We start from the raw sequence: 26410 nt of genomic DNA, 5'->3' as shown, positions 1-26410 counted from the left end.
AAAGTGTATGCCTGCTGGGTTACATTTAAAAGACAATTGCATGGAGTAATAGGAAACTGGAGGAGAATGAGTTTTATAAAAGCAAAAGTGTTATTAGCAAACAGCACAGCTTTAATAGCTTCGAACAAGGGCGTAGGTTTGCTTTTGACATTGGTGGGGACATAAACCAATTATTGGGTGTCTTAATCACACATCACTTTATTTTAATGTTAATCGAATTGGACCCAGGATGATTGTGAAATAAAACTCTGCTGTTGATGTAGGAACAAACACAACTTTCATGCGTATCTGTTTGAGATAAACCACACGCTCTTATTTCACTGTTGATTTTTTATTTTGTGGATATTTCAGCTAACAGTTTGATTTGTACATTCAGTTGAACAACATTTATTTAAAGTTAAAAACTGTCCGTGGCAACTTGTTTCAAATCTTGCTGCACTACAGAGTGCCGCTTACATAAAGTTTACCAGAAGATCACATCATATTTGTCCCAAATTATCGTTAATATTCATAATGACTTTATCCTATGCTGGAAGATTGTGTATCTTTCCACACAACCTTTTTCTGTCCACATGCTTTATTCAAGGAGCTAATAATAGCAATAGGTGGTGCTCTCTCTTTCCGTTTGCTCTGTTTTGTCAAACACTGTACTTCAAATTCATTGATGCAACTGTTTAACTTCTATATTAACGGTTTTGGACTTCTGTCTTGAATTGGGTGCAATACCTGTGAGTTGTTCTAAACACGGCGCTGTACTTCTTGTCCGGTGTGCAATTATGTTCCTCCCATGTCCTTGAAAGCACACAGTTTTCTAACGTAGCCTATGTACTTTACCTTCTTAGGTGATATCTATGATATGATATGCGTCCAGAATTACAAAAACATACGTATATTAATTGTTTGATCAAAGTTATTGCTAGGGACAGTTTGGCAGTTGCTGGATATTGGTAGGGGCATGTCCCTGGTGTCCCCGCCTAATTCTACGCCCTGGCTTCAAAGATATTTAAAGAACCTACATTGGCTTCAAATAGTACCTAAATTCCACTTAAAATGAATGTCTGAATCATTGCATTAGATACAAAAAATCTGCTGCTTGTACAGTTTACGAACTGTCTAAATATTGTTTGTTTTCATGTTGCACACCAAAATTTGTCTTATTGTTTGAAATCTAACAAACCACTTGGAAATGGGCTCTTATATATATATATATATATATATATGTATATTCAGATTATTGATTGATTGATTGATTGCAATATTTTACATTGTTGTTGTTTAACTATTTTTTGAGCAAATAAATTCAGCCTTGGTGAGCAGAAGAGACTTATTTCAAAACATTAAAAAACAGTATTCAGTTCAATTCAGTTCAATTCAAATGTATTTGTATAGCGCTTTTCACGATACATATCGTTGCAAAGCAACTTTACACCAAATTAAAGTTTTTACAATATATTTAGTAGTAGCTTACTAGTGATGACTATGTCGAGTTGATGTACATATGGCAGAGATGTATGGTAAAGATCAATTAATGACGTAATCAAACAGGCAAAAAACACCATAAATTAGCAGCAAAGTATGTACTGTACGTACTCAGATATATTCAGTGAGAAGTTCTTAAAAACACACGCTAAAAAGTGTGTTTTATAATAACATGAATTGTTGCAGAATGTGACTCGTCATGTGCGAGTGAAGAGCTGCCAAACCTTTCAAAGTTCTTTCATATCAGCCCTTCACAAAAGACATTTCTCATTCAAAATATTCCACTTATGTATTAATAATACCTCCAGTTCTTCTTTGCCCTCACCACACTTTCTCAATAGAATACAGATATTCTTTTTGAGTCATTAATCTGAGCCCACGGGGCACTTGAATCCATGCTTCAGCTGTTCTCTCTTCACTTTAAACGTACACAACATCACAGAACAACTCATAGCCCGTCGTACCCATCTGCTCTAGTATACACACACCTGTATAACACAGTCACTAGTTGACGCAACTATCTTTTGGACACTGACAGCTCATTCCAGCATCCATGTTTAGATCTGTGTTATTTTTGTTTACAGCCACATGGATCCAGAACATTGCTATTGTTATCACCATGTCAGCTGTTCTGAGTTCAGGAGTGAAAAAGGGGAAAAAAAGAGACGTATAGGCAGATTAAAACCCAAAACCTACACGCCTAATACAAAATCCACCACTAGACTGTTTAGGAGTATAAATGTTTATTGCACATCTATGCATTTATTCAGTGACGTGAAGAATTTCAGGCCTAATACTGTCCTATAATAATAAAGGCAAAGTGTCCCACCCACTTTTTAATACAAAGTTATGCCACTGAACAGACCTAAGTACACTTTTAAAAGTGCACTGTGTAATAAAGTCATATTAAAAGTTTGGTAACACTTTAGTTTGGAGAGCAATTCTCACTATTAACTAGCTGCTTATTAACATGCATATTACTAGTATACTGGCTGTTTATTAGTACTTTTAAAGTACATATTAATTATGTGTGACAATATTTTAGATTCCTTAAACAACCCCATATCTGAACATAACAACTACCTTACAAACTGTTAATAAGCAGCAAATTAGGGGTTTATTGAGGCAAACTATTAGTTAATAGTTAGTTAATAGTGACATTTGGACCTTAAAATAAAGTGTGACAAAAAGCTTTACTTTAAACTATATTTTACATCATGTCTTATAATCTTTTGGCAAAGAAGTGCACTTATTTTGATGGATTTACTAACATACTAAAGCACGTCAAGTACTGGATTGCATTTTTAAACGTAGTGTGCTATTTGATATTACATTTAAAGATAATATATTTTAGATTTATTAAATTGCAACTTCATTACAAATGTGTAATTACAAGTATATTTAGATACATGACATGAAGGTCCTACTTAAGTGGGTCAAAAAAAAAAAAGTAAATAAAAAAAGTGCATTTTAAATCAGTTTAAACTATAATGCATTTCATTTCATGGCAAATTGCTTTCAATTAGGTGTGCGAAAACTACATTATTTTGCATTTAGGTATTTATAAATTATATTATTTATTTTTTTGAAGTATCCTAAAGTGTTTTTAAACAGTCCATTTATAGATTTGTCATTAATAGAAAAAAAAACAAAAAAAAAAAACAGGTTTTGGTGTCTGCAATGTTGAACGCATTAAAATTCACATCATCCAAACTAACCAAATTCTCATGTCAAACAAACCCGAGCATGCAACATGTGAAAGCACATTTTATGATATTAGAAATGTATAAATATTAGGGCTGTAAAGGGAAACATATTCGTAAATGTTTGGTACGCATGTGTACCGAACAAGTAGTGCATTTTATTACATTTTTTTCCAGGAAATTCAAACAATAAATGGTGTTTTGACAATCTTGGATGTGGCATGACGGATCGCTTTGGAGAGCCGCTTCTGGGATGCTTCAGAAATGTGCTGGTATAAACACAAGCATTGACTAGAGTGGCCACGATCAGCTCCGGTGGCCGCGTCAGAGCCGTAACACCCCACAGACTTGTACGGTGTAAATGGGGTCCTTTCAAATGGCAGTGCAAGTGAACGCCATCATTCCTTCCTCTGTACTTGTTTTAATGTGAGTAAACATGAATTACATGCCTCATGTAATCGCTCGGTGTTTTAACCATGGAAAGACATCAACTAAACAGCGTGGAGATAAAAGGTCACGTAGCATTTCATTTACCTCAGGCAAGTCATCAGTGTCCACAGCTCATTAGTTCATTAGAGAAATTAAGGTTAGAGAAGAGCATTTCATAAAATATTACACTAAATACTCATTATATTTTATGTTACCTGTTAGTCTTAATTATTTAATGTATGTTTAAATTCATCTGTTATGAAACATGTTATGACAGCCACTGTGTAACTGAATATATTTTAACAAACAGAAATGTTAAAATTTAAAGGTTAATTTAAAAACTGCATTATGTGCAGTTTACATGTTCGCATGCAATTTTTTCAAAGTTAAGTGTTGATTATTATATTTAAAAATAAATAGTGATTAAATTTAAGTTTAGGTTAAGCTGTTAATCGTAACCTTACAATGTAAAAGGGCTTCCTAGCATAAGCTGTGGTAGATTTTTTATCACTAAGAAAAATCTAATTGTAACTGAATGTATTTAAAGAAAGAGCAATTTGTTTACCCACTGTTTATTAAAAAAAGTTTACATTTTCCGAACCGAACCGTGACATTAAAACCGAACCATCGCAACCATTACAACCCTAATAAACATGTAAATTTAAAGAGAAATATGATAATGGAACTGCATGAGGCATATTTTGTTTGCCAGTCTACTAGTAAAATGATGTTCCTAATCAGAACAATCGCTCTAAGGATTGTTGCTGGTAGCTTTGGAGTTCAAGGAATCACTATCTTCAAGAGCTGAGCGAGAGCAAGAGAAATGTTTAGAGGTGGAGACAGAAATATTGATTATGTGATTTGGTTGGGGAAGAATGAAAGAATGGCGGTCTTTGAAGAGAATGTCACGCTGTGTAGCAGCAGAGCCTGGGGTGATCTTCAATGATAACAGGACAGATGGACAGAGAAAAAGAGAAGAGATGGTAATTGAAAGCGAGGTTGAACTACAGAAATCCGAAAAATACAAAAACTGTGTGTTAACAAGGCACCGAGTATCCAGCATCAAGTGTTTTTTTCTGTCCTCACTGAAAGCAAATGCCGTGAGAAGTGACAATCACAGCCAATCAAAACTTATTTAATATCCCATACAGCTGTGGCCCAAATGCTGTCTGTATAGAAAATGCTGTCTGTGCAAAAGGGACATACACAGCCCTTTTCAAACAGGACACCCTATGGTGTCCCACCCTACATTACACACACTAGACCACAAGTACACATCACCTGTGCCATTTGGGTAAACCCAGTGTGATGTGGGATTTTGGAATAAGGTGGTCTGTAATACGCATTCCCAGTCACCTCAATGGCACTTTCTATACAATTGAAACACCCAAGACAATTGAAAGGACGATCGTGTCCCTCGGAAATAACTCTCTGCTACCTTCTTTACGTTCTTTTAGTGCCTTTGAGGTCAAAAAAACGGATGTGTTCAGCCTTTTAAGCAAACTGAACTCTTAAGAGGCAGTAGGACCTGCCTAGAATCTCCAGCCACATTAAAGACAACTGGACTTTAAAGTCCTAAATTTAGGATTTATGTATTTGAACTGCATTTAAATTTTCCTACCTGGTCTCATGGCAAAAACGTATCTGGGGACATATCACTGCAAATGAAATGCAAAAGAAGTAAACACTAGAGGCAGTAAAACAGTGAGCACTTTTAATCTTTTCCTATACAGTTATGATTACAGCTCCATATGTTTCGCTTTCTGGTTTTCTGACAAATAAGGCTACCTATCAGATTGTGCTACCAACGCTGCATATTTAATACAGTAAGGGTAGGTTTAGGGTTGGGGTAGGTGTACGTGACAGGGCAACAAGCTTGTTCGGTAGCTCAGGCGGCACAGAGTTGGACTTAGGATGAATCCTTGGGTACGAATCCCATAAAAAAAACATGACTCACAATGAAAGAGCTGCAATACAAGAGATCGAAAAACAAGCTGAAATGGCATGTTTGTGATTGCATTTTTCCATCACATTCGCTGCTGTTTATGCTATCGGGTAGGTTTAGGTGCAATGCAATTGGTACTTTATTTTAAAACTTCAAATAAATCATTATTTATTTATTGTTATTTATTTTTTAATTGTGGCTTCAGTCTTCACCAAGTCTGTCAATTTCAACCAGTCATTCTCAGTGTACAGTACTGAACTGTTTGAAATCTTCTGGTATTGTTCCAGACTAAATAACATGCCTCAGTGACCGTAGTGCTGTTACACTGAATTGAATGCTTTGTTCTACAGTCAGTATCCAAAATGAGTAACTTCTGCTCAATTGGATCTCCTGCTGATTGCTAATAAAGGTTGGTAGATCAGTGAATAATGCTGTGAAAATCGCCTTACTCTTTGTCCTACAACATCTGACTTTAAAAGACGCACAGAATATAGGTTATGAACTTTATAGTGTTGTGAAAATATAGCAATTTTCATATTGCCCCATCGTCAGCCTATGAGATCACTGATACACAATATTATTGTGCTAATTTATTTAATTATTTACTTACTTAGCTTCATTGCTGGCAAATGAACCAACACCAGCCTAAGGCTAAAAGCAGCCTAATGTTTTCAATATGACTTAATTTGTGTTCATCATGATAATAATTTAATAGAAACATTGTAAGTTACTAATGCTTACATTACCTTGGTCATTCAAAAAGCGGTTACAGAAAACAAACATTTAGCCTACGTCATCAAAGAAAAATCGTCACTGACTAGCCTAGCCTAGCGTGAGTTTACGCACTCCTGGTACTGTAAGTAAATACAATAGTTACATCACATACATGAAGGGGGGCCGTTCCCCCCAAGACGAGTTACTGTGGTGTGTCCCCCTTTTCCATCCTTTCCCCTCATTGCTGAACGGGATCGATTTCAAAAGTGAAAAAAAACCCTGGAAAAACAGCGTGCATAAGAATACAACTGCACGCAATTACAGATTACAAGCTTCCCCCTTCTGCTCACCGTGATTTTTGGCTTTGTGTTTATACCAGCCACTTTGCAGCAGAAAAAGCGCCCCAGAAGCTGCTCTCTGCACTGTATCGCTAAAGTTAGGCGCCTAGTCTATTTGTGACGGATAATAATAATACGCGACTTGCTATCGTCAAAGGCATCAGCAACAGGCAATATCTCTGATTGTCGTCGATACACAATACTATCGTCTATCAGCACAACCCTAGAACTTTATGTCAGGGTTTTATACCTTCATTCTAAATCTATTAATGCCGAAACTCTTGGACATGGATGTCTTCCTAACAAATCAGAAGCACTACCTTCTGTTCTTTCCAAATGCCAAACCATTAGTGCAAATGGTTGTGTACGGCCTCCTCTGACTGCACTTCTAGTGATTTCTTAGTCAAACTTCAGAAGTTTGTGGATAATAATGCTGTCATTGGTCTTTTTTTAAGAAGGGAAATTGAAAGTTTTGACATCAGCAGCACTAAGGCTGTTGAAATGATCATTGATTTCAGGAAACACTGCGCAGCACTTTCCTCCAAGTTGATCAGAGATTCTACTTTCAATGTAGTCTGATTCTCATCTCAAACCCTCTCAGATGTGATAAAAAACATTCCTTCTGTCAGAAAGCACATCAGTGCATGAATGTCCTCAGATATTGCACATCTAGTCTTATTCGGTTCTACAGAAGCACCATTGAAGGTGTAATCAGGTCTTCTGTCTTTCTTTGGCTCTGCTAACGATTGTTCAAAGAAACAGCTACAGCACATTATCTGGTGCTCTGATACAGCAAGCGCTGCCAGATTCCCTCTCTGGCTCAGATCTACAGGTCCGGAACAGCAAACCAGGACACAAAAAACAACTGATATATGTATAGATTTTAATGTGTATTCTGTGACGTATACGCATTACAACAGAAAGAACAGGAACTGAAGTGACTAACAAAATGGCTAGTTTCACAAAACCTCGGGAAGAACTAGGATTTTAGATTCTGTGGTAAAAAAAAAAATAAAAAAAAAAATTGGAAACTCCATTTTATTTTTACAGTAAAATATTGTTTTTGGGAGTCTTATATACAGTGAAAAATTGTAAATGATCTATGTGACAGCTCACATTTAATAATTTTTCACTGAAATAATGTATCAGTTATGCACATTTGCATATGCAGGGTTTTAAGTTACATCTTATGTTGTTAAATTAATGTCTATTGCATTATTTTTGTGTGATGTGTGTAATAATATACTATGTGTGATCTATCATATGAATTTTTCTTTACCAGTGTTGGGAAATTACAATATTGTGTTACTCCATAAGAAATGAACTAACTGTGTTATGCATCATTTTACTTTGCATTACTTTTTGTCACCTGGGCTGGGCTTATTATTTTATTTTATTTATTTATTTATTTATTTTTAATTTTAGTAGTTTATTTTTTGAATATCAAAAAATGCAAAAGTTCTACTTTTGGCAAGTGCAAAGGCCCTTTCACACCAAAAGTAAAATGAATAAGCTAAAGGAAGTGCCTCTTCATCTGCATTTACTCCATTACATGTATGGGGGGAAAAAAGTAGTAACTTGCATTACTTAATTGAAAAAGTAACTCAGACCTTTTCTTGTACATTTAAAAGTAATGCATTACTTTACTAGTTACTTGAAAGTAGTATGATTACTTATGCTACTTGTAATGTGTTAACCACCAACACTGCTCTTTACAACCTGTGCTAAAGATGAAAACAAAACAAAAAAAATATAAATTTTATATATCAAAATTATTCAACTAATGGAAACATACGTTCTTATTTACTGTAAATACAAGTTGAATCTGTAAAAGTATATTTCAGTGATTCATTTCTGGAATTAATTACAATATATTCTCAGATGTGAATATATTCTTATATTCATAATGACATTTTCTCTCGCTTTGGCCTCGATCTTGGATTCGTTTTAGTTTTAGAACAAAGTAAAACTCTCACAGAGTGCTTGGGGGAAAAAAATAAATAAAATAAAATAAAATACCCACTGAGCCTAACAGGAAATTAACATCAGCATCCTGATAATGCATCTGCCCTGTTAACTGCGTCTGACTTGATCAAATGCAAGAGCGAAGGGGACTTAATGGACGAGTGGGAAAACGTGACTTGCACTTATTTTGGGGGGTCTTTTTTAAATTACAGTCATTTAGATGTAATTGCCAGGTGCTACGCTTCACCTGCTTTCGGGGGAAATGTGTGCTAAACAGCTGTCACACATTAACTCAAAAACTATGTGGCATTAGAAAGCACTTAGACAGCTGGAGTACACATGCAGGGCTCGACTCTCGGCGTGTACATACACACAGAAGACACCGAAACTTATCAGCTGCACGCTTTTCTTGAGTTTGACAGTAAGCAATTACAACACTTTTACATGAAAGAAAAATAAACGTGTCATTATCACATTCAAAATAAATAAATAAACAGTACCTGCAAAGGTGACAGAGATGCAAAGCTTTATCTGCTTCCAATCTCACAATAAATGGAGTTAAATGTCTGCTGCACAAGACCTCAGATGATGAAGGAAAAGCATGGGAGGGATTCATTACGAATGATTTGCACATTGATAGCTTCATTTATTTGTATGTGTTGTCTGTGCTATTTTACCAGCTTCACTAAAGGAATTATGCAAATGAGGTAATGCAACAAATATGAACACAAATTTAGAGCTCATCGCAATTTGCATGGGGCGTTTAGAGAGCGATTCTGAGTGCTAGTTTGACTGGGATACAGTTATAATGCTCTTCTTTATCATTTGAGCATTATGTGATGCTGACTAAAACAACTGCTGACGTAATGTTCACATAATAAAAGTAGTAAATGCAGTTATAACAATATACTGTCTTGTGATAGGTAAGATGTTGTTTTAAAAGAAGTTTTCTTTTTTTTAAGCTCAGCTGCATTTACCTTGTTAAAAAAACAAATGAACAAACAAGTAATATTGTTAAATACTGCAATTTAAAACAACTGTTTACTATTTTATTGTATTGTGTAATTTATTCCTTACTGTATAAAGTATTGATTTCTACCTAAACAGTAGTATATGTAGTTGTTGTGATGTCCAGTACACCACCATCATTTGTATATCTCTGCTTGTGTGTTTGTAGAGTTTTTTCGATGGCTGGGATATAAACGAAAAGAAGGACAAGACCAAGGGCCGACACGACACGCTTCTGGGTCGTAAGTGTTATTCATTTTATAGTTTGGCATTATAGTTAGCACATGTTGTTAAGTTTAGGATGGAACTATGATAATGGCTCAGTGCTCTAGTATGGATTAAATATACATAACATACACAAATACTGATACAATTGTCCAGCTAAACTGTTTAGCTAAAAACAGAGCACAGCTTTCTTGCCAGCAAGTTCTCACTCCCAACTCGTCACATATTGAGCTTGGTCAGGACCCCTTGGCGTTGCCTTTTGATGCTGAAGGTACCCCTTTAGCATCACTTTTCGACATGCAGGGTCCTCCATTGTTTTCAGTCGTTTGTTTTAATTTAGTGGTTTGCATGCATTTGTAAAAAATATAATTTTATATAAATGTATACTTTCATTGGAGCCCCTAACCCCACACCTACCCTAATCCTACCCACTTCTGAACAAAATAAAACACATAACAGGCAAATATACAATCACATGTATTTATTGCAAAAACTGACCATAAACAAGCAGCATAAAAGCATTACAAGCATTACAAACAAGTCATGATGCATTCCAAGTCTTCTGAAGCCATACAATATCTTTAAGTGAAGAAGAGAGCAAAACATAAGGTTTTAATCGCTGAAAATTATCCTGCTCCGTTAAAGCGCTCACACCTCATTCAAAAAGATACTCCCATAGCATGATGCAATCGCTCACCAGACACACAAGAGCCAATGGCATTTCAAAACCAAGGCTGATGCAAGGCTTCTTCTGGTGGCATTTTTTGAATTTGTGCACAGACTGCAGCAGCACACAGGATGAGCTTTACGTTGGACGGAAATGGCGATCGCATCTATTCCACTCACAACTCAATAATTTTGCCTTGGAAGACTTGGAATATTAATACTTTCTGAATAAATTATAACTGTAATTGTACAGGGGTTGGAAAATGAAATACTGGCCAATATAGTGTTTTGTGGCTGTATTTGCGCAGTCTGGTGGCCAGTCTTCACTGATTGTACATTACACAAGAGCAGAGTGTGAAGGTTGACTATGGTTCAAACATTGTACCCTGAAGGTGGTGCCATGTATCAGGATGATAATGCATCAATACACACAGCAAGACTGGTGACAGAGCGGTTTGATGAACATGAAAGTGAAGCTGAACATCTCCCATGGCCTGCATAGTCACCAGATCTGAATATTATTGAACCACTTTGGGGTGTTTTGGAGGAGCGTAGTGACCTGGCCACTGTTCTGCAAGAGGAGAATGGCTCAAAATCCCTCTGGCTACTGTGCAGGACTTGTATTTGTCCTTCCCAAGATGAAATAATGCTGTGTTGGCTGCATAAGGATGCCCAACACCATATTAATTGTGGCCTAAAACCAGGTGTTTCAGTTTCATTGTCCAACCCCAGTATCTGCTTGTTACTGTTTATCCTGTGTTTTATTGACAAATGGTAGGTTTGGGGGTAGGGGTTGGGTTACATGCTCATAAATGTTTAAATAGTGTAATATAAATAAAACTATTGTGACTGTTTACATTGAAAAATCACACATGCAATAATGGCAATATTATTACCCAATATATAATTTAATCATGACGATAAAATTCCCAGTGCCTTTCGCGTCGGCATATCGACGCCAAGAGTTTCTTATTTAAAGAAATGGAGGACCATGCACAACGGAAAATTACACTAAAGTGTGTCAAGAAGTGATGCCAAAGGGTCAGATGCCATGTGCAGTATCTCACAAAAGTGAGTACACCCCTCACATTTCAGCAACATTTTTAGTTTATCTTCCTAAGGAACAATACTATAGAAATGCAACTTGGATATATTTTAGAGTAGTCAATGTGGAGCTTGTATAGCAGTGTATATTTACTGTCCCCTGAAAATAATTCAACATACAGCCACTATTGTCAAAACAGCTGGCAACAAAAGTGAGTACACCCTAAGTGATAACAACACTATGTCATTTAACCATGCAAAGCCACATGTCCTATTCATCATGTTCATGTTTTTTATCTGCTTGACAGGACCATGCAAAGTTGTGTATCTTGTATTAGAGCAGTTAAAATTTAGTGCTTTGAGTACAATTCTTTCATACTGACCACTGGATGTTCAACAAGGCACCTCATGGCAAAGAACTCTCTGAAGATTTGAGAATTAGAATTGTTGCTCTCCACAAAGATGGCCTAGGCTGTACGAGATTCAGTAACAACCCAAACTGAGTTACAGTACTGTGGCCAGGGTCATACAGAGGTTTTCCAAGACGGATTCCCTTCAGAATAGGCCTTGCGAGATTCGATCTACGAAGTTGAGCGCCAGCATTGCTTTAGAGGTTGCAGAAGTAGAAGGTCCGCTTGTCAGTGCTCAGACCATACGCTGCACACTGCAACAAGTTGGTTTGCATTGGCGTCATCCAAGAAGGAAGCCTCTTCTGAAGCTGGCTTACAAGAAAGCCCACAAACAAGACTGAAGACAACCTGTCCAAGATCATGAATTACTGGAACCATCCTATGTTCTGATGAGATAGACATAAACTTGTTTGGCTCAGATGGTGTCCAGCATGTGTGCTGATGCCCTGGTGAGGAGTACCAAGAAAATTGTGTCTCTCCTACAGTCAAGCATGGTGGTGGTAGCATCATGGTCTGGAGCTGCGTGAGTGCTGCTGGTACTGGGGAGCTGCGGTTCACTGAGGGAAACATGGATTCCATTATGTACTGTAAATTTCTGAAGCAGAACATGATGCCTTCCCTTCAGAAACTGGGCCGAATGGCAGTTTTCCAACATGATAAAGACCCCAAACATACCACCAAGATGACAACTGCCTTGCTGAGGAAGGTGCAGGTGAAGGTGATCTGACTTGAACCCTATTGAGCACCTATGGGGCATCCTCAAGCGGAAGGTGGAGAAGCACCATGTGTCTAACATCCAGCAGCTCCATGATGTCATTATAGAGGATTTGAAGAGGATCCCAGCAACAACCTGTGCAGCTCTGGTGAATTCCATGCCCAGAATGATTAAGGCAGTGCTAGATAACAGTGGTTTGACACAAAATATTGACACTTTGCACACAGTTTTGGCAAGTTCACTAAGGGTGTACTCACTTTTGTTGCCAGCTGTTTTGACAATAATGGCTGTATGTTGAATTATTTTTAGGGGACAGTAAATATACACTGCTATACAAGCTGTACATTGACTACTCTAAGATATATCCAAGTTTCATTTCTATAGTATTGCCCCTTGAGAAGATACACTAAAATGATTGCTGAAATGTGAGGGGTGGACTCACTTATGTGAGAATGTGCTGATCTTGCCTAAGATGTTGCCTAGGATGTAGTCTAGGTGGGTGGCTCACCAGGATTTAGCACAGAGCTTTATTCATTATTTATTATAATAATGCCCCAGTATTCTCTTAACTTCCCATTTATAAATAGTTAGTAGTTGTTATGAGGGGTATTAAGGCATCTAAAATATGCAGAATAAGGCATTAATATGTGCTTTATAAGCACTAATAAACAGTCAGTATGCATGCTAGTTAATAGTGAGAATTGGTCCCTAAACTGTCCCTAAAGTGTTACTATGATTGTAATTAATATTATAAGGCTATTATTATCATCATCACTGACTGGCATTGTTCCTTTTTTTAATCACAAACAGAAGACCGTCACCGTGTGAAAATGCATTCTCTCCTTGCCGATCCCAACTCGGACTATGTCAATGCAAACTACATCGACGTAAGTTTTCGTGTTTTCCTCTTTAAACTTCTTTGTTCACACCATTGTCTCTAGGCATGCTGCCTTCAAGTAAGAGGTGTTTGTCTCACTCTTGCTTTTAGTGAAGGTGTACACATTATCACGTTTTATGGCTTATATGGTAACTCCTTTTCTCACTGAGAGCGGTGTCCGTTGACGACTGCCTAAATTTGACACTTTCTTCATGAACCTTTTTTTATTTCAGCATTTGAGCTATTCGTTACACTCCCATATGACTGCATTGTCCTGCCTGCCTAACAACCTGTCAAACATTCGATTTTAGAGCTGGCGTGTCTTTTCTTTCCCACATGAGACACTTTCCTGTCAGACAGATTCTGAACACTTTGCTCTTAATCCAAAGTGTTTGATAGATAACGGCTTTCAAGCATACGTTCCCGTCCCACATAAGAAGCATCAATTTTCTAACTATCTTTGCTGGAATCTTGGTAAATCCATTTTTGCAGTCTTTTGGTGGGAAGGTTATACGGTAGAATTGAGCAATCAAAACCTCTGCAGTGTGAAGGGCTCTAAAGATCTCAAGACGAACTTTTAGCTGTTTTGTGTCATTTTTTTTTTTTTTTTTTTTTAGCTCTACAGGTTTGCATTATGGTTTTGAATAGCATTTATTTCTATTCAAGGCTGAAGCCACTTAGGAGCTGTTGTTATGATCTGTGGTTTCAAAATGAACAGACCTGAATTGCTCTTTCTGCTTGGGCTATACTTGAGTCGCAGGTTTTGGGTGATGAGAAAGCACGTCTGATTATAGAGGTCCGTATACTAAAACACATAGCCGTGTCACTCCACCTTTATAAGAACCAGATGTCTTGATTTTCTCTCCCCCTCAAAAGTGATTCACACTCGAGAATCAAATCCGCCTGTGATTAATGAAAACAGTGGATTGACTTTATGATTCTTGAATACAAATCATTTTCTATTCTATTGAGGCTGTGATGCAAGTTAAATGGATTTACACCCCAAAATAACGAGACAGCACAGTTTAAAGGACTCTTTTAAATTGATTTCCTCTGCTTTATGGATTTTAGCATGTTCACCAAAAGATTGCTGCAAAAATGCAGTAAACCAGTACTGTACTGTTTTTGGCCAATTTATGTTTAGAAAGGAACAAATGAATGTCTTAATTAAGGGATTTGGATACAAGGATTCACAGATGATTGTTTCCCAAATGATTCTATATTGATCCAGTACAAAGATAGCAGATCGGCTAGTATGTACAGTATTAAAAAAAAAAATAATAAAAAAAAATAAAAAAAATCACTTAGAATGTGCAAACAAATATACACAAATTTGCACTCCAATGTTTCTAAAAATAATAAAATAAATAAATAAATAAATAAATAAAGCTCAGTGCTCTATGTGCTCAAATTTGACTGTGAGGAAGAAAAAAATCCAAGCTGCATATTGCCTAAAATCTGTACGAAATATGAATATGACATAGTAAATGGCCAAATTATTTTTTATAACAGGTCATTAGCTGTGCTGCTAAAACATTGATTTAAACACTAAAGAGCTGAACAACAGACTTTTTCTCTGACAATGCATGGCGACTGGCAAACTGTAATTTGCAGTCAGTTTGAAGGGATTTCTTCACTGCAGGTGGTCAGGATGGAGAGTTTGACTTCTGACGTCTTTATTTCTCTCCTCTTTTCTCTAATCATCTTAATTAGCCTGTTTCTCTCTGTTTCTCTTTCTCTCTTCTTTCACCCATCCCTCTTTCTCTGTGTCTGGTATCTCTTAGATTCGGATAAACAGGGAAGTAAGTACTTGTCTTTCTCTTGTCTTCTGCCATCATCTGCCCATTGCTCATTTATTCCTGCTATCATGGCTCTGCGCTCAGACGTTTTAAAACCCCAAACCAAACCAAACCAAACCAAACACCTTTTTTGTCTGTTGTTTTGTCTGAGTTTGTTGTAACTTTGTTTGATCTCATTGCATCATTTCCTGTAATCTGCAGTCTTATGAGCGTAAGCTTTAAACACCCCCTGAAATGGTTTGACAAAAAAACCGTTTTTCCCCCTACACATATTTCTGATTGAAACCAAAAGTTGCAGCAGGACATATCAATAGCCATTAGTGTAAATCACATATATTGTAGCTATATGCTAATAAATCTATCAGACATGAACTAAATTTTATTTCATGGGGTCTTTAAAATCACTCATGGCTTCTGCTGGACAGAAATGAAAGTCCACAAATTAAACAAGTCTTAAAGCCTGTCTCAAAGCATAGCATATATATGCATTTTTTTTTAGAAGATGTATGGAATCTGTAGCAGATAAAATTGCAAAAAAAAAAATAAATAAATAAAAAAAATAAAATAAAATATATTTATTTATTTTATTTTTTATTTTTTCAGTATAGACAATTCTATTACATAAAACCCAGTTATTGCTGTTTCACATTTAAAAACAGCTTAATCAGATTCACTTTCTTTTTCTTATTCACAGCTTCAGTTTCTTTATGTGATTTTCTTTGAAAACAAAAGTACAGGGAAAATCAAAGGAATGAATGTTGAAATATTCAGCATTGCGGTTTTATATCCCAAGGCTGTAGAGAGAATACAGCTAGGAGGTCTGACATTTCTCTACATCTTTTCTTTACATTTTCTTTCTTCTGAAAGAGTTTTGTGCTCTCTCTTGTGTTGCTATTGTCCTTGTCATTTTCTACAGCTTTTTGCTGCCTTTCATTTTGCGTGTTTCTCTGGGTTGAGCAGAAGAATCTGTTAAATGATCTGCTTTGCTCCTGATTATTCTAGTCTGATCATGTGTGTCTAGTTTAGCATGCTGTGGCATAAGTGCATTTTGAGTGTGTAGTTAAAGTGCAAACTAGTTGTAATGTGCAGGCTTCTTCCTTTCTATCAGATTCATTGTCTATTATAAAAGACCCCTTCTTCACATTATATTAGTACTTAATGGAGCCCTGCTGTATTTAATTGAGGTTTTTTGGCACTCCTCAGCACTATGTACTCTGTCAGTGTAAGAAATCCAGGTGTTATTCAGTATAATAAAGGAGAGCTCCACTTGCAGAACAACAATTTACAAATAATTTACTCACCCCCTTGTCATCCAAGATGTTTGTGTCTTTCTGTCTTCATTTGTGAAGAAATTATTTTCTCCATATAATGGTCTTCATTGGTGCCCCGATTTTGAACTTTCAAAATGTAGTTTAAATGCAGCTTCAAAGGTCTCTAAATGATCCCAGCTGAGGAAGATAAGGGTTTTATCTACCGAAACGTTCTGTCATTTTTTTTCCCCGGAAAATAAAAATTTGTATACTTTTTAAGCACAAAATTTCGTGTAGCACTAGCTCTGGCATGCGCGTCTACAATACCACGTACTATTGAATCATGACGAAAGATCACGCGGAACGTAGGTGGAACTACAGAGCAAACGTGCAAAGACTATGGAAGTGCAAGTAAGTCAAACACTGTTTACAAACAAAAAGGTACAACGATGTCGGACGATTCTGAAGTTGTAGGAGAAAATGAGTTGGAGTTTTTCGCCATACTCTACCTTTTAGTGCTGGAGTACACAGACGATGAACGTGATTCGTAGTGTCGTGGACGCACATCCCAGAGCTAGTGCTACACGAGCTTCTGTGCTTAAAAAGTATACAAATTTTTATTTTTCGAAAAAAAGACCAATTGTTTCACTAGATAAGACCCTTCTTCCTCGGCTGGGATCATTTAGAGCCTTTTGAAGCTGCATTTAAACTACATTTTGGAAGTTCAAAATCGGGGCACCAATAAAATCCATTATATGGAGAAAAATCCTGAAATGCTTTCCTCAAAAAACGTAATTTCTTTACGACTGAAGACAGAAAGACATGAACATCTTGGATGACAAGGGGGTGAATAAATTATTTGTAAATTGTTCTTCTGGAAATGGAGTTCTTCTTTAACATATACAACATAAGTCCTAGCTTAAATCCTAATAGTATAGTGTATAAAAACAGTATAATAGTATAGGATATAAAAGTATATTTTATATATGGCACAATGGACAATTATCTGTACAGTATTACGTAATTTACAAATGAAAAATGTATCAATTAATTAAGGTTTGTGACCAATTAAATGTAGTTGAAAAGTTGTACATACACCACAATTTTTTTGCCGTAATGCAAAACCTCTACCATTTTCTACCATCACATGGTACAGTACGTGCCGTCCAGGCACGCATAGACATTCCATTTATAGGCACTTTACAAAAACCTTTGATTACTGCACAATCAACTGGCATAACCTTTGAGACTAAAAGCTAAGCTTTCTAGCCGATCCCCAACAGGGGCTGAGGTGCAGTGTGGGCGGCTGAACAGATGAATTTTTCACGAGTAGATAAAGGTTCATTATAGTTACTGTATAAAGCTGCCCTGCTCTTCACACAAAAAAGAATCTATTGATTTCTGACTACAGCAAGACACTGCAAGCACTTGTCCAGGGTTAGCCTATAATACAATCTACCACAAACCATTCCGAACACAGGTTTTAAGAACAGGAGAGGAATATATTAAGACAGAGGTTCTGCTCCAAACACTACTGTCTACACAGGTGTCTGAGGCAGAGCCCAAACTGTCATGTGGCCAATACAACTGCCTGATTTGGAAATCCCATTCCGTGGGCAGGACGTCGATGTGCCGTACAAGTGCTGACAAAATGTGCATGCAGGGCTATCATGCATCTAGTATTTTTAGAGTAGGCACCAGTGACAGTTCTGCCACTTCTTCCTAAATCATCCCAAGTCATCTTGTTGTATGCATAGGTACCAGGTTCAAATTCTGTTCTAATGTAAAGGAAGCAAGCAAAACTGCAGCTGAACTCGACCAGTGGTAATCTGCATTTTTTTAGAACTGAATTTTTGATAACACAGTTTGTGTTTCACTGTAAAAAATGAAGTACATTGTTATTTCGATTAGTCCTGATTCAGGTTCACAAGCATTCTGTACAGGGTTGCCAGGTCTGCCAAACAAAACCAGCCCAATTGTGAATTTTCTTTCTGTCAGAATAGCATTCCGGGGGTGTGGGGGAGGGAGAAAGAATGCTTTAACCCGCAGACTAAAAAACAGCCAGCAGCAAGTGTGTAAAAAAAAACAATTCTGCGATAAAACCGTGGACTTGGCAACCCTGATTCTGTAGCTTAAAGAAACAAATACATTTAATCCATCAGTACTGGATGCCTAAAGGCTAAACTGCACCGCATCTTTGTGTTTTACAGCAAACTTTGTGAATCAGAGGCTGTTCTCTGTATTCTTTTAGAGAGGCGTGGTGCACATGCAACTAGGGTTGCTCTCTAATAGTTGACTAACCATTAGTCAACGAGAATAAGCTTAGTCGAACAAAATTTTTACGTGAACCAATTCAAATAGAAAACAAATATTCTCCGATTATGTAATCTGTATGAAATTGATGAGTCAGTGTTGCCAACTTCATCTCTTAAGACAGAAACAAAGAAAGCACTAGTTTATCAATACATTATAAAAAATGTTAAAGTCCACATCCAGAACAAAAATTGACAGATAATGTACTCACCCCCTTGTCATCCTAGATATTCATGCCTTTCTTTCTTCAGCTATAAAGAAATTCTGTTTTTTGAGGGAAACCTTTCAGGATTTTCTCCATATAATGGACTGATATGGTGCCTTGATTTTGAACTTCCAAAATGCAGTTTAAACGTGGTTTCAAATGTGGTCCTTATCTAGCAAAACCATCGATTATTTTTCCTAAAAATAATCTCAAACGCTCGTCTTGTCTCACTCTGCCTGAACTGTTTTTTTTTCCGGTTCATGAGAGTTAGGGTATGTCGAAAAAGTCCCATCTCATGTTCTCCCTCAACTTCAAAATCGTCTTATTTCGCTGTTTTACCTTTTTTTTGTTAGAGGTGTTTGATCTTCTTTGCATGTTCACTTTGCAAAGACTGGGTCGGTACTTCTGCCGCGATGTAGGATGATTTTGAAATGATTTTTGAAGTTGAGGGAGAAAATACGATCAGAGATTTTCGACATACCCTAACTGTACATTATCTGTAAATTTTTGTTCTGGAAGTGGACTTCTCTTTTAATGCGGTCTCCTTGCTGTTCTTTAAAATCTTTACTCGAGGGCAGCCATTTATGTCATTTAAAAGGACATAATAATGCACATGTCTCATTAAATGCTATATTTTGTATAATTTGGGATGGATACTAAACCATCTGCATACTAAAACATGAGCAAGCAATTACTTTGTTGCACTATTCATTTTGTACCTCTAATAATTGTCAGTCAGGTCTGGTGTAACGTTAGCTTTACATCACTGTTGACCCAAGAGCTGTTTGTGTGATAGCTCGTGCTGTCATACGTGGCATTTCATGCTTTGCATTTTCTGTTTGGCATTTAGAAAGCAGCATTCAGATACTGTATGTTTGAACAGAGATAACATTCTAGCATTTCTAGACATGAGTAAATTCAATTCTTAAAGCTTACAAATCGATATCAGATGGTGCAAACATACTACATATGTGAATATTTGCTTGTTTTATCAAATGTCAAGTAGAAACACTTTCATTTTTGAGATACAGAGATGCATGTTCTGCTTTCTCATTCTCAGTCTCACTCATGAATCACACTTAATATAAGCTTTCCTGTATGTGATTTTGTATTTCTATCAGAGACACGGTACATTTGAGCCTTGAGGTTGTAAGCTATTATCATCCATTATATTTTATTTTATTAAAGAAACATTACATGTAGCACATTTAGTAGACTCATATTCAGATAGTAATGGTATGGATAGCATTTAGCGGGATAGCTTAATGATTTCTTTCTCCTATCTCAGCTTAATATGCAGAGTCAACTGCAACAGTGGCGTGAGTTTGGAGACAACAATGGCGTGAGTTTGGGACAGCTTTATCTGTTTGTCTGAGCAGTGGAGGACAGGGGGAGTGTTTTGGAAAAAAAAGAAAAAAACAGTCGCTATTTTTCCTGTTTTGATGCAAGAGACACAGAAATGACTTGCATCACTTTTAAATGGGATAAGTCAGAATGTAGTATGTTATTGTTGTTGAAATGTAATTAACATATCATTAATTAATAATAATGAAGGCTTTTCTCTGTCTCTCTCTCAGGGGTATCAGCGCTCCAATCATTTCATCGCCACACAAGGTGAGCCTTAATTATTCTGTTGCTCTGAAATCACTTGTGTATTTGTATTGTGTGGCATATTATAGTTGTTCAGAAAAAATGTAACCTCTAAACATGTGTGTTTGCGTGCCCCAATTCTACTACAAAGGTTTGAATGATTCATATGCAGATATTGTTTTTGCCGTTTGATCTTATTTTTCTCTCTTGGCATCTAAACATAGCCACACTTCCTTCTGATTAAATGTTCTTTATGTCGCTCTCTTCTTTGTGAGGGTGACTGATTAGGATGTTTATTTTTGTTTATTCCAGTACAATTGATTAGAGTCTAGAACTGAATCTTAATCTTTGCACAATCTTTTTCTGCAACCTTCTGATCCAGGGAATAAAAGTTGCAGTTTGTGAATGAATCATTAAGACCTGGATTGTCAAATGTCTAAAAATGTAACATGGTAAAATGGGATTATATATAACGTAAAGCAACAGCATTGTAAACATCAGCGTAGGCCCGATATGAAAAATTATGCTGATATATTTTGCTGACTTGGTGTTAGTTTAAAACAAAAGGAAATATATATTGCACATATATGCATTAAATTGATCAGGGCCAGTGAAGACATATAATTACAATATATGAATTTGTATATATACACAAAATTGGTTACTTTAATAATAATCAGAAATATTTATTGAGCCGCAAATCAGCATATTAGAATGATTACTGAAAGATCATGTGTCTGAAGACTGGAGTAATGATGTAATGTATTGTTAAATATAACGATAGAAAACAGTCTTTTGAGATATTACTGTTTTACTGTATTTATATCAAACAAATGCAGCATTGGTGAACATGGGAGACTTCTTTCAACTGAAATATATATATATATATGTACCGACCCCATAACTTTGAATGGTATAGTGTACGGCTGATTATAAGCATCACACAGGTTTGAAGAGAAGTGATTCTCTGTCTGATTTGTTGTCTGGATGTATTCAGCTGTCTGTAGTTTTGTCTCTGTGGGTCTCAGGCTCTCCTGCAGAAGCAAACAGCACACATTTCATTTCATCTGCTCTCTCTCACTCCTGTTGGTCGTCAGCACACCGGGGCCACTGATCAACACAGACTCCCTCCAAACACAAACACACGCGCGCACTGCTGTGCTCTGTTTGAGCAGGTGTACACACACTCGTGTGTAGGCTTTGCTAGGCTTGTACTCTATCTGAAGGTTTACACTGGCTTTAGGTCCTGAGATCTCACTAGTCGAGCTTTGAAGGCCATCTGTATGTTCACATCGTGACAGCGCCGCATACAGATGTGCTCATGACTCACCGAGCTTTAATACAAAGCTGCCCCATCAGCCCTGCAGCTGCAACCCCGAACCACTCAAACCCACTCTACAACAGCTCTATTATTACTAGATTTTTTTGGACAATGTGACTGGTCCATGCAAAACTCAGAACACTATAATGACAGGGTGCTTTGAGTGTTGATTTTCATTTTGTTCACTTGTTCTCCATGTTTCTTAGTCCAACAGTTTTACTACAAATACCATATACTGGCAAACTTATACTGTCATCCATGAGTGTATAAGTTTTTATTATAAACAACTGAAATCAGTACACAAAGTCTTATCAAACTAGGGTAAATGTTAGTTTTGTCCCTTGTGTAAAGTTGGTGAAATGTCACTTGCACCTTTTTGGTTCTCACCCTTCGAAGTGTACTATGGAATTGCTAGAGTACATTTGCTAAAGTAATCTGAGTAAGTTTTAGCATGTTTTTGTTAAAAATGCGCTATTACAGAGTATATTATTATTAGTGGAGTGTGCTTCTTTTTTTTTTACCATGTTTTAGTTATTGCTGGTGGTTGGCAGGGCTGATTGAAAGGTGTTCTGAGATGTTATTTTAGCATGGCTACTACCAAGCAAAGGTACAGTAGTAACTTTTCTTGTGAAAAAACAAAAAAACAAAACAAAAACAGAAACTATCACAGAAATCCAACTACAAATACCATTATAAACATTGCAAACCATCAGCTTTTAACCATTAACACCATTAAAAATAGTTTTCTGTAGTGTTTTGGGACATATTCCATTAGGATTTAGAGGTTTTAACAAGGCACCAATAGGAGGCACCAATGAACTCTAATAACAAACTGCTATACAGCCATTAAGATATTGTGAGTTTATATGTGTACATACTGCTATTATGTTGCTATTATACAGTTTAGGCCCATTCACACCAAGAATGTTAACAATAATGATAAAGATATAAATTATATATAAAGTTATAAAATCATTCTTAATTTACAGGAATAGCAGAATCTACACTGTAATGATAACATCACAGAGGAATTATATTTTTGGAAGGACTTTACAAATGATTTCTTCCAGCTGATGAACAATAAAAACACTAAGCCAATCAGAATCCATCATGCTTTAAAGAGCACGGGCATTTAAAGCAGCAGACAACAAAACTGCAGCTTGTTATTATAATAAACAGTACATTATCTTGTGTTAATGTGTATGCTGATATACTTATTGTTATCTCTACAGTTATTGTTCTTGGTGTGAATGGACCTTTACTGAGTGTTTTTTTTTTTTTGTTTGTTTGTTTGTTTGTTTGTTTCTCTCTAATCTCACATACTGCATTTTAACACAGCCAAATTCAAAACTAACCTGTTCATTTACTTTTTTTTTCTTAATCTTATTTTTCTGTCAAACAAAGAGATTAATATGAAATAGTGTCTAAAAGATCACTTATTGAAACTGCATACCAGCTCTCTCTTCCAAGCTGTTAATCTGCACTAACATTCTTATTGATGATCGACATGTTGTCTGGCAGCATCACTATACACATAAGATAAAGACAATACATGTGCTGTGATTTTCATGCAAAATGATCATTCAGATCAGAAGCAACAGAATGTCTATTTTAAATGAAAGCACTGTTCCTCTCAGTCACTCACTGAACAGAGCAATTAAGCGCTCGTGCGGGAGTACCAGCTAATCTCCGAAACTAGATTTGGTTTGTCCAAGATATGTCTGCTTGGTTATAGGATGCTATTATGCATCCGCTAAAGTGTTCTGAGCAGTTTTCGGCACATTGCAACGTGGTAACTAAAAGTGTGCTATGTTGGAGCTGGGAATGACATCACACCCAAGTGGACCATGTACCATAAGAGAAGTCAGAAAACCAAACAATACCATTAATTGTCTGGTTTGTTATTAAAAACACATAAAAGTGGTATTTTGCAGAGATACTGCCATAGTATCATGTCTACAAATAGAGGTTGGGTAGTACAGTGTGCACCACTGGGTTTATTGAGAGACAGACAAACATAAGTGCTAGTAAACAATATATTACTACCGTTCAACATTTCCTGTTGATGTACTGAGCAGTAGGGGTGTGCGATATATATCGTCTACGATGATATTGTAATTGTTATTTAAACAATTTGTCGCAAAAACCAAACAAAAACACATCCAGAGAGTGCATGCATTCACTGCGTGATTTATTCTGTTAAAATACATTTATAATTCCCCCAAAATTCAAAATAAGGGGGTAAATATGAAAATAGTTTCAAACAAAGCCACAGCAGAACAATTTTGCATCTCTGAGCAACAGGACAATGTTTCATTACTAAATCAATCAGTCATTTTGAATGAATCAGTTGAGTGAATGACACAATGACTCACTCATGCAGTGATTTGCCGCCACCTATTGGCACCTTCCTTCCCCCAAATCATTTCAGATATCAGTATTAAACATTTTACTTTATCATCAAAGCGTTATTTATGCATTTGTGACTGCAGATTAACTGGATTCATGTCTTATACACTCTTAAAAATAAAGGTTCCAAAAGGTTGTTTTTGCATTGCTGCCATAGAAGAACAATTTTTGGTTCCTCAAAGAACCTTTCAGTGAACAGTTCTTAAAAGAACCATTTTTAAGAATATTTTTAAAACCTAAAGAACCTTCCCCTGTTGAAAATTCAGCATATGCTGGTTAGGTATGTTTGGAAGCATGGCTGCTGGTTTGAGCTGGTTCTTAGCTGGTCATGTGCTGGTCCTAAGCTGGTCCTAAGCAACTAGCTCCTGCTCAAGACCAGCTTAGGACCAGCACATGACCAGCTAAGAACCAGCTCAAACCAGCAGCCATGCTTCAAAACATACTTAACCAGCATATGCTGGATTTTTCAACAGGGTTTACGACTATAAAGAACCTTTTCTGCTTTTGAAAGGTTCCATGGATGTTCAAAGTTCTTTATGGAACCATCAGTGCCAATAAAGAACCTTTAATTTTAAAGTGTAAATGCCATCTTAAATGCAGATTCTGTGCCATCTCTGCATTGCAAACACAAATTTTGTTAATTCTGATTTCATTTCATTGGTAAATGTGAGAATTTGACACAAAATATAATGGATACATTTAATTAGGTTAATTAGGTATCGTCTATTTATCATTATCAGCAAAATTAAAAAAAAAAAAAAAATGTCAATATCATTTTTTGTCATTATCACAGACCCCTACTGAGCAGGTGTACAGGATTCTGAAGTTGGAGTTGTTGTGGTTCCTCCGAGATTTGGGGGTGGAACTTCAACTTGGGAGGGTGTTCCGGTTAAAAGTTCCTACTGGGAACTCAGAATTTCCAACGTTGAGTACAAATGGAACACACCATAAGGTGTGCTGGGCTTATTATTATTATTATTATTATTATTTATTTTTATTTATTTTAACCATGTTGCTATTTGGTTGCTAGAGGTTCGGATGGTATTCAGGACTTTCTAACATGTTACTACATGGTTGGTCAAGTGTTCTGACAAATTTTAGCACAATTTTGTGTTGCTGACAGCTCTGATGTTAAGGTTTTTTGTTTTAACTGATGCATGCTTTGACAGTGCTAATAAGGAAAGTGAAAGATGTTTGTGGTTTGCAGCAGTTTTTTCCTGGCAGAGGTGCTTTGATTAACCTGGGCTGGATGTGCTCTGAAGCTGTCAACTGGGAAATGGCATTTCAGTATGCCCATATAAACATGTAGAACAAATGCTTCCCTACCTTCCATTTAAACCTCGAAAACTTTCCTGGTTTAACGTTATTATGTATCATGAATAACCTCGGTTTTAACCCAACTGTAAAGCAGAGAGTTCAGAAGTGATTTTTCGAGGATGTAGCTGCGGGCGATAGCGGGAGAGCTGCTCAGGAACGCAGGAAGTGCGGCACCTGTTGTTGGCTGTAATTGTTTTAACAGGTAGAGAAGATAACAGACTCCTCGCCTGAGGGCAGAGCGTTCACAGCGCTGCGCTTACAAACCTTCAGCAGCTTTCCTTTAATGCTTCCAATATTTCCATGTGTATGCAGTTCTGCGTCCCATGCATGAGCGATGTGTGTACAGAAAAATACACAGGGAAAAAAAAAAAGAGGAAGAAAGAGGTTCACTCATGTCATTCATAATGGTGTTTGCTAAGGCAAACATCACTCCTACTGCTGAAAAATAAACAATTCTGTAACTCACCGTAATAAACTACAGCATCTAAACCGTCCCACACTGATTGATAAAGGTATATGTCTGCCAAAAATGAAAATTCATCAGTTGCCATTGCCATTGTAAACCCTGCAGGCTTCTGTTCATCGGTGAAACACAATATATATTTTAATTAAATCTGACAGATTTTTATCTGTCCACCAAACCAAACTTTGACAATTCAAAAAGTGAGATAGAAGTAAACATGGGGAA

General features: G+C 36.6%; 1 protein-coding gene across 1 annotated transcript in view; it reads left to right on the top strand.

The window, feature by feature from the left end:
* ptprua (protein tyrosine phosphatase receptor type Ua) overlaps positions 1 to 26410 on the top strand; it is a 304775-nt gene that overhangs the window by 254649 nt on the left and 23716 nt on the right. The window contains 5 exon segments of the mRNA XM_051137296.1: positions 9751 to 9823; positions 13452 to 13528; positions 15303 to 15320; positions 20374 to 20427; positions 20663 to 20699. Coding sequence (XP_050993253.1) covers positions 9751 to 9823; positions 13452 to 13528; positions 15303 to 15320; positions 20374 to 20427; positions 20663 to 20699 — 259 coding nt within the window.

The sequence above is a fragment of the Labeo rohita genome, chromosome 19 (genome assembly GCF_022985175.1).
Source record: "Labeo rohita strain BAU-BD-2019 chromosome 19, IGBB_LRoh.1.0, whole genome shotgun sequence".
NCBI lineage: Eukaryota > Metazoa > Chordata > Actinopteri > Cypriniformes > Cyprinidae > Labeo > Labeo rohita.
This window is presented reverse-complemented; position numbering and strand designations above follow the sequence as displayed.